The following is an 8,934-nucleotide window of genomic DNA, read 5'->3' as shown; positions in this document are numbered from 1 at the left end:
CTTTTTAAAAAACAAAAAGGAGTTTTTATTTCACCTTGATTGGTTACAGAAATCAGATCCATAACTGAAAAGTAACTCTACATAAAACCTCATTGGAATGCTTTTCCATTGACAATATAAAACAAGTCTGAATGATGACAAAATTCATGACGTCCCACACATGATTGCACTACTGTACACCTCTTCTGGTAGCAGTTGTAACCCTGACACCTTTTTGGCTGAGCAGATCTAGGATGTAAACCTGCATCTGCCCTGTCACCTCTCCTGCTCTCCTCTCCTAAAGCACATAGTCCTGTTGAACAATACGAACAACAAATGTTAAGCTGCAGACTACCTGAGGGTGGTTTCTACACCAGATATACATTTTTAGTAATGACGATCAAGTCCATGACTTACTGGTTCTACGGTTACCCTACAAACGCGAGTCATCTGCAAAAATAAGTCTATTCAAAGCAGATGGGGAGAAAGAGTACAAACCTTAAACTTAAAACCGTCTGCCTCCAGAACCACCTCCATATCCACCTCCTGAGCTGCCACCGCCACCATAGCCTCCTTAAATAGAAGCACAATCAGGATTAAAATATGCAAATGACAAACAATGCCAATAGAAGTGTAATTTCTATGAACTTACCACCATATGGCCCAGAACTTCTTCCTCCTCCACCACCACCACCACCACCACCACCACTACTACTACCAAAGCTTCCTTTCATGGGGCCATAGTTAGACTGCTGGTTGTTGTAGTTCCCAAAGTCACTGTAGTTACTGCCTCCACCACCTCCTCCAAAATTACCTGCACATTTATAAAACATGCAGTTATTTGATAGAACAGCCAAAAAAAGTTGGCCATTGATTTCTAGCTTGGAAACTAAAGCTACTTACCACCGCCAAAGTTTCCATTGCCATTGTTGTAATCATTATACCCACTGCCGCCGCCACCACCATAACCGCCACCCTGGTTGCCATAACCCTGTCCTCCTCCACCACCACCACCACCTCCATATCCACGGTTACCACCATAACCACCAGGACCACCGCCGCCACCTCCACCATAACCACCTAAATACAGGAAAAAGCAACATTGTAGAAACAGGCAGGAAATCAGATTCCTGAAAGAAGGACATTTTAAAACACAAATTACCTCCAAATCCATTGTTGTAGCAGTCACCGCCTCCATAACCACCACCACCACCTCTCCCTCCTGAGAATAGACAGCGACACATGAATGGCAATTTACAACATTATATGACTTTTGAAGACACTTGTCCACTTCAGTACATACCTCTTCCACCGAAGTATCCATCTCTATCCCCTCCGCCACCGTCACAGTCATTGTTGTAACCTCCATTGCCATATCTGTTAAAGTTGCCTCCACCACCACCACCACCACCACCGCCGCCGCCTCCACCACCACCACCACGGCCTAAAGGGAGCAAAACAGCATTTGAATACATTTCCAGGAAAACAATTTGTATGTTTGAGGCAGAGAAAAATAGGCACATAAAATAAAGAGAGAGACATCACCTCTCATGTTCATTCCGGTGTTCTGCATTTCTTGTTTGGAGAGTGCTTTTCTGACTTCACAGTTGTGCCCATTCACAGTGTGGTATTTTTGAACTAAGGGGATAAAAGACCAGTGTTAATTTGCTGCAACAATCCAAAACTAAAAAAAGAAAAAAAGAACTAACCCAGAAAAATACTTACTGACAATCCGATCGACTGAATCATGATCATCGAATGTCACAAAGGCAAAGCCTCTCTTGTTTCCAGTCTTATGGTCAACCATAATCTCAACAGCCTCAATTTTGCCAAACTCTGTGAAGTAGTCACGAAGATGGTTTTCTTCTGTATCATCCTTAATACCACCCACAAAGATCTTCTTTACAGTTGTGTGAGCAAATGGTTTGTTGGAATCCTGAAACATTAACACCACAGATTGAACTAGGCATTTGCATTCACAAAAACCTTACAAAGAGGACTGCATTTCACTTAGGAAAGTAAAGAAACCAGACTAAACTTACCTCCCGGGACACAGCTCGCTTGGGCTCCACAAGCCTGCCATCGACCTTATGGGGGCGTGCATTCATAGCATCGTCAACTTCAGTCACGCCAGAGTAGGTGACAAAGCCAAAACCTCTGGAACGCTTAGTGTTTGGATCCTTCATTACCTGAAGAGTACATATAGCCTTTAAAGCACGTTGAATGTGAAGGAGAGATCAGTCCTGGACCGCACGTGTATTTTGAATTGCCCAAATAACTAGCAACAAATAAAAATACCTTTCTAAATAATAAAAAGCAGAAACTTACCACACAATCTGTTAGCGTGCCCCATTGTTCAAAATGTGCCCGCAAACTATCATCTGTCGTTTCAAAACTGAGGCCTCCTATGAAAAGCTTCCGCAGCTGCTCGGGTTCGCGTGGTGGGCCCTGAATATATATACCATAATAATTGTGAAGCGTTAAATAGGCCCATAACTTTAAGTAATATGTTGCGTTAAACAGAACAACTATAAACCGTAAAATAATTACATTTAAAAAATGGCTCATTCTGTTGGGGGAGGGGTAGAAACACCTCGGCCATATTGGTAACAGCCCATATGGCCTATGTGAGAGAATCGTTGCATTTATTTTTAAACACTTAGGGTCAATGCAGTCTATTGCAAATCATCATATATATGCAGTGCATTCTATAACGACTTAGAAATTGAACGATTTATGATAAGATTAAAGTGAATATTATTTTACCATCAGGCCTTTGTATAGATAGGGGTTACAGGATTTAAAATGGCCGTCCGTGCACGTTATAAGCATTAACAAAGAGCAACAACCGCAGTTTAAAATCTACCAGTACAGGGCGGGAGCGAATATTGCAGAAAATTGCCGACAACGCTAAAGCTAAGTCTTTTAAGCAAAACCAATGATATTGCAAAGCCACCTACCTCCTTAGACATCCTACCGACTATTTATGTCCGTGCTGCGCCACTCGCTTGTCGGTGAGAGAGACACAGGGGGAAGAGGGTAGATACGACGTTTATGTAAACATGGAGCCCTCCTACTGTAGACGACGATTGGTTTACATTTCCCGCTAACGCTTTTGTTATGAAAACTGCGACTATCTGATTGGTTTAGTATCAAGTCAGTATAACATTCAGCCAATTGGACAACGCAGCATTCGTTATTTGGATTACCAATAAATATTCGTTCGATAAATACAATTTTCTTTTTTTGCTTATAAATGAAATATGAACAAATTATAAAGTAAAACAATGAAATGTTATATTTAGAGATTTGATTAATTGTGAGCCTCTCTTGATGATTTCATCTTCATGATAAAGCATTTTCACATTTTAAAACAGTCTTAATGTATTTAATCCTTAAAATTCTAACAATGGAACAGGGTGATTATAAATAATGTTGTAACAAACTGATTTTAGAAGGGTTTCGGGTAGCGCGTGCGGATCCCCTTGTATGTGCTCTAGGTCGTTTTGGCGCGAGAGTGGGTCCAGCAAACGTGCGCTGATTGGCTGAACCGTGAATGGACGGATGCGTGCGAGAGAAGCAGCAAACTCCTGTGTACAGGGAAACGCCACCGCCGCAGCCCCATTATCCAACACGAATAGAAAAAAAACATTCAGTAAGTATAAATATTCACCACAATAAATATCAGGCGTTATGGTTGTAAGTCGCACTTTTCATTTAAAGCGATTTAAGGTATCTGCATCTGTGTTTTAAGATAACAAAACCGGGTAAAAATCAGCGCGGCCTTTGGTGTTGCTAAGCAGAGGTTTCATGTGTTAGCACGCGCGTCGATAACATTCAAATGAATGATAAAATCCGAGTCTAAATGTACTTGTTGTAATGTTAATACGAAATGGGTAAAACTGCTAATTTGAGACAAGTAGTGTAGAGTCGTCTAGTTAATTTAGCTCGCAATCACGTGCACGGTTGTTTATATTTGTTTATTGTTTTTGAAGGCATTGGCTCGTTTAACTCTTTTATAAATCCACAAACATAATACCTTATCTTGGACTCATTTTTTATTTTCTTCCTCACGTACCCTGAGTTTTGAGTCAGTTTAACAACAATAGTTAGTGGAATTTCTAGCATTTTTAGCAGTGATGCTAGCACTACATTTCAATGCGAGTAACGTTGCATTTAAATAATATGCGAATTATTATAAAACAGTTAGTGGTGTGGTGTTCGGAGGAGATCGCGTATTAGGAAATTCACGTGACTAGTTTGTCGTCTATTTTGATATTATGAAAGCTTTTCTTCGATGCTATAAAATATTTTGGCCTTGCTTGCCTGCATTCTTGGTTGCTTTAAGATAAGAAGAACTCATAGGACGTTTGTAGTGTCTCTTGTTCAAAATAAAAAAAAAATGTGATTTTAGAAATTAAAGGTGCATGACCAACATACATTTTGGGCTAATCACACAGCGTGCTTTATGCCTTCAGATTGATAACATTGTGTGCACTTTATTTGCCTATTATTATTTAGCCATTTTCTATCTGTCCTCTTTTGTTTTTTTTGCTGTACTCTTATTCCCGACTTTTGTTACATTCAAGAAAACTATTTAGATTGTTTGTCTTTGTGCCATAGTCTTCCATTTTAACAGAGATACCTTAGAAAATGTCATTCAAACACTTTGTTTACTTAGGGGAGTTCTGTGTGAATGATCAAAGCCCAAGATCAACTGTGCTCAGAGGTCTCCGCCTAAAACAGAAGCATGTGAGTGCCAAAATCACAATGTTTTTTATTTTTTTTACATAGCATTTCAAATTAATTATAACACTAATTTAGTGTCTTTTAAACTCTTTCAGTGGGGCTGTTTTCCTCTGTGAGCTAGAAATCGGACAGCCACTGTTTTTTATGAAAAGAAACTGTTAAAAAACAGACATGGGAAAGAAGAACCAGAACCGTGAAGAAGATGGAGCTGCTTCCTCAGATGAGGAAGAGTATGTGGTGGAGAAGGTTTTGGACAGGAGGGTTGTGAAGGGGCGTGTAGAATATTTCCTCAAGTGGAAAGGCTTCTCGGAGTAAGTCGATATTTCACCAATCAAATGTATTTTTTGTGTAGCTTTTGCCTGTGCCCCTCATCTTTGGATGCTGATAGCTTAAATTGTGTAATTTCTTGCATATTTGAAAACGCATATTTTACTTTTTTTGGTACCTAATACATTAGTGTTAAGTGAAATAAATGAAATAAATAAAAGTGAAATAATGAAAAAATGAAATGAAATAAAGATAATTATTTCATTTCATGCTTGCAGAAAACACAACACTTGGGAACCAGAGAAGAACCTGGATTGCTCTGAGCTTATTGGAGAGTTCCTGAAGACGTACAAAAAAGCCAGCAGTGGGAGCACACCCACCAGTAAGACCCCCAGCACAGGCTCTTCTACAGCCCGCTCCAAGGACAGCAGTAGCAGTAGCAGCACCAGCAAAAGGAAAAACTCAGAGGAGGAGAATGGCAGTAGCTCCAAACCCAAGAAGAAGAAAGAGGTAACGGCTCAAAATACTCCATCTCTGTCAGTCTTATCATTCAATATAAATGTATAATATGTTGCAGCCCTCCTTTACATTTATTCAGTTGGGACATGCTTTTATCCAAAGTGAGTTAGCCAGGAGGAACCAGTTTGCCTGAGGTGACATCAGTAAACACAGTATAAACTATAAAGTTACCAACCAAATATAACAAAAAAATAGGTTTAGCAAGTCAATTACGTCTATACTTTTGTTGCATGTTGCGTTGTAATTTTAGACCCTGTGTATGATGTCAGCATCTTTGTTTCTCTGTATATGTGAGGTTTTTTTGCATCATCTTTGTTCCTATAGGATGAGATCCTTGTAGCAAGAGGATTTGAGCGAGGTCTAGAGCCAGAAAAGATTATCGGAGCAACAGACTCCTGTGGAGACCTAATGTTCCTTATGAAGTGGTAAGTACTTGGTTTGAATCGTTGTCAAGTAAAATATATTGAGAATGTTCAATTTAATTGATTTGATTAATACCCTTCCCTTTAAATCAGATTAACTGCTCACAAAATTCAAGTTTCTGCCAGGTGTAAATAGGGCCATGGTGAAAGCTCACATTTAGTCTGTTTTCTTGCATCTGTTACACAGCAGACGGCCCCGTTCATCTGTCATTGTCTTCAGACTGTTCACAATCACACACATACCCTGTGTGAGAATCAACTATCTACATTCTTTTGTATTTTTTTGCACCAAATATCACATGTTACCCTCCCCCACAATCTGAACTATCCCTGCTTTTAATTGACTACTTTTCAGATTTTAAGTTTTTTTTTTTTTCACAAACTAATACCAAAATCAGTTTAAAGAATATACACTGGTCATATATTACATAATCGGTTATTTATTGGTTAAGAACATTATACTTCAAAATCATGCACCAATCATCCTAATAAAACCTTGAAATAAGACCAAATTAGACATAAACAGTTTCAACACTTGACATTTCCTAAATCACAACTTATAAGCGCTCCCTATTCTTCATAAACATTTGCTCAGTAACATTTAATCAAAGTCACCGAGTGTCTTTTTTTCTCCATTTATTTATCATTGAAGTTTGGGTTCCTCGCCACAGGACAGTGTTGGCTTGCCCACGGGGAGAATGCTTTTATTAGATATAGTTTACTAGAAGGATCTTGCATGTTCTATAAACACCATGCACTATGCTGTGTTTTACCTTTTCTGTGTTTTTCTGATTTTCTCCTGTAAAGCTGCTTTGGAACACCGCACATTTTGAAAAGTGCTATGTAAATAAAATCCATCAATTATTGTATGCTGGTACTCCACATAATGTATTTGTTTCTTTTTGTTGCTTGCTATTCCATCCCAGGAAAGACTCCGATGAGGCAGACCTTGTGCTCGCAAAGGAAGCCAATCACAAGTGCCCGCAGATCGTCATTGCCTTTTACGAGGAGCGTCTGACATGGCACGAAGATGGCGAGAAGAAAGAGAAAAGTGCCACAGCAGTTTAAAGGACAGAGAGGGGAGGAGGATTAAAACTTAAGTCCTCCAAACCTTATCCCCTGTGTCGCACCAGTGACACTCTTATAGCCAACTTTTAACGGACCATTTAAAAGAGGAACAGCCAGGTAGTGAAGGAGGGTACTGCCCATCTTGACGGCCTCCGTCCATGAAAAAGCATCTCTGTCCAAACAACTTCTCAAGGGATCTTCTGTTGAGCTTTAGGAATGATAGGTGCAGCAGTGGTGGAATGTGATATTTTTCTCTTATTCTCTGTTCTTGCTTTTGTTTTGTCAGGATTTGTGTATTTGTGCCCCTACAACTATGTTCTTATGATGTGTTGTGTGATAGTATAGATGTGCAACGATAACACGTACATGTCAAAAGTTCGAACCATTCACAGCGTTGATTTTGTAGAATTGCTCAACATGGCTGACTCTACCCAGGGTAATAGATATAAAACTGATAAAGACGTGATGGATTTTGAATGTTGCATCGCATTTGATATAACATCTTTCCACCATTTTTTTCTGGTTATTTGTCAAATCAGAATTTATTTTAGATTACTCTGTTTTTTTTTATCTGTGTCAACAGTAATTTCTCTAACGTGTAAAAGAAAAATATCAGTTGCAAAATTGTCCCTTTTTAGTCTGTCTTACCTTTTAACTAATCAGTGTTTCTTCCCAAGAAGGACAGACAATAGTCTTCATGCATGAGTGAAATGGGAGATTCATTTTTGTTTGGCATACATGGCATTTGGTCATGAGTCTGACAATAAACTCCCTCTTGTGGCTGATTCAGTGAACACACTCCCATCGAGGGTTCCTGAACCCAGAACTCTCCTCATTTATATGATAGTGTCAGTGTATGTCTGGTTCTTGTTTTACTTTTTTATTTGATGTAGTTGAATCAATAAACAGGTGTTTATCAAGGTCGACTGACCACACTAGAGTTTTATTCTCATTTGTGTGTTCTTGTTGTAAAGCCACTGGATATATGTTAAAGATGAGGATGGTCTACATGATTGTCAATGTATTATTTACGAAAAGGGAAATGGTAGGGATGAAGTCCACTTTGACATCAGTATTTTTTCTTTGAATGTTTCATTTAATGAGATTTGAAAATTGTTTGTAAAGGGAGGGAAAGTTTAAAAACAGGGTTATCTGTTTAGTTTAAAACAGGTATTTTAGGGGTGGTATGGTTTTTGTCATATTCCCTGCCATGTTCATTTATAAAGATTTATCATTTCTGGTAGTTTTTAATATGTGAATCGTTAGATGTCTTTTACAATGTTAATTGCACATTCTTTTTATGTCTTGTACCAAATTGTAGTAAACCGTTTTCAACACTAACCGTTGAAAATTATATGGAAACCTAAACCCCTGGATCTTTGACTGAAGTTCATGTGAAATAAATTTAATCTTTACTGTATGAGACAGTTTACTAATTGATTGTGATATGTTTTTGTAAAAATATCAAAAAAATATCCATAGATGTTTAGGACTGAATGACGTTTAATTTAAGAAGCACTGCTAAATTGTACCAGCAGATTTCATAATGGACTAATTCTGATCTGCTGCTCAGTTTGTACTTTGTGAGTATTTGTACTTAAATACTTTTCCTAATTTGCTTCATAAATTTAAGGGATCTGCTTACAGTTTAACTCTGTTTACATATTAATGATGGAGTTTATAGTTTATTTCAGTGTTGGTTCATTTTATGTAGCAGCATCCTCCTGCAAAACATTTATATAAATGTGACATTTTTTTCTTCTAGTTCATAAGCTAAGTTGTGGGTAGTTGACAAATAAATGTGTCCTATAGTGTGAAAGTACAAATTTAGTGAAACAAACTAGCCTGAGAGATTTATCTTTATTGTTCTTATATTATAAAAAAGAAATAATATAAAGTAATATATTATTATTAATAACAGTTTTTTTTT

The 8,934-nt window shown here is 38.1% G+C and overlaps 2 protein-coding genes across 3 annotated transcripts; one reads left to right on the top strand and one right to left on the bottom strand.

The window, feature by feature from the left end:
- hnrnpa1b (heterogeneous nuclear ribonucleoprotein A1b) lies at positions 1-3,095 on the bottom strand. Its single transcript, XM_056733079.1, has 11 exons — positions 2,940-3,095; positions 2,308-2,427; positions 2,022-2,168; positions 1,705-1,915; positions 1,525-1,617; positions 1,283-1,423; positions 1,142-1,201; positions 883-1,059; positions 632-793; positions 478-552; positions 1-292 (listed from the first exon to the last, which is right to left on the bottom strand). The coding sequence occupies exons 1-10, from the start codon at positions 2,949-2,951 to the stop codon at positions 485-487; spliced, it is 1,191 nt and encodes a 396-aa protein (XP_056589057.1). The 5' UTR covers positions 2,952-3,095; the 3' UTR covers positions 1-292; positions 478-484.
- Positions 3,096-3,489: 394 nt separating this feature from the next.
- Positions 3,490-8,424, top strand: cbx5 (chromobox homolog 5 (HP1 alpha homolog, Drosophila)). 2 transcript variants are annotated; one of them, XM_056733081.1, is made up of 6 exons: positions 3,490-3,634; positions 4,661-4,731; positions 4,804-5,039; positions 5,274-5,505; positions 5,839-5,939; positions 6,863-8,424. In XM_056733081.1, the coding sequence occupies exons 3-6, from the start codon at positions 4,900-4,902 to the stop codon at positions 7,002-7,004; spliced, it is 615 nt and encodes a 204-aa protein (XP_056589059.1). In that variant the 5' UTR covers positions 3,490-3,634; positions 4,661-4,731; positions 4,804-4,899; the 3' UTR covers positions 7,005-8,424. The 2 variants fall into 2 exon arrangements, with proteins under 2 accessions (XP_056589059.1, XP_056589058.1); XM_056733080.1 differs by having other exon boundaries at positions 3,491-3,634; positions 4,824-5,039.
- Positions 8,425-8,934: the final 510 nt, after the last annotated feature.

Source organism: Triplophysa dalaica, chromosome 20, assembly GCF_015846415.1.
Source record: "Triplophysa dalaica isolate WHDGS20190420 chromosome 20, ASM1584641v1, whole genome shotgun sequence".
NCBI classification, from domain to species: Eukaryota; Metazoa; Chordata; class Actinopteri; order Cypriniformes; family Nemacheilidae; genus Triplophysa; species Triplophysa dalaica.
The sequence above is the reverse complement of the archived record's forward strand: the minus strand, read 5'-3'. Positions and strand labels throughout refer to the sequence as shown.

What these genes read in the sequence shown, in the direction of transcription:
- hnrnpa1b (XM_056733079.1), bottom strand. An exon ending in CTACAACAATGGATTTGGAG is followed by an intron (nt 1,060 to 1,141) that starts GTAATTTGTGTT and finishes TCCTGTATTTAG; the next exon opens with GTGGTTATGGTGGAGGTGGC. An exon ending in CAATGGAAACTTTGGCGGTG is followed by an intron (nt 794 to 882) that starts GTAAGTAGCTTT and finishes ATAAATGTGCAG; the next exon opens with GTAATTTTGGAGGAGGTGGT.
- cbx5 (XM_056733081.1), top strand. Translation starts at nt 4,900, where the DNA reads ATGGGAAAGAAGAACCAGAACCGTGAAGAAGATGGAGCTGCTTCCTCA. An exon ending in AAGTGGAAAGGCTTCTCGGA is followed by an intron (nt 5,040 to 5,273) that starts GTAAGTCGATAT and finishes TCATGCTTGCAG; the next exon opens with AAAACACAACACTTGGGAAC. An exon ending in CTAATGTTCCTTATGAAGTG is followed by an intron (nt 5,940 to 6,862) that starts GTAAGTACTTGG and finishes ATTCCATCCCAG; the next exon opens with GAAAGACTCCGATGAGGCAG.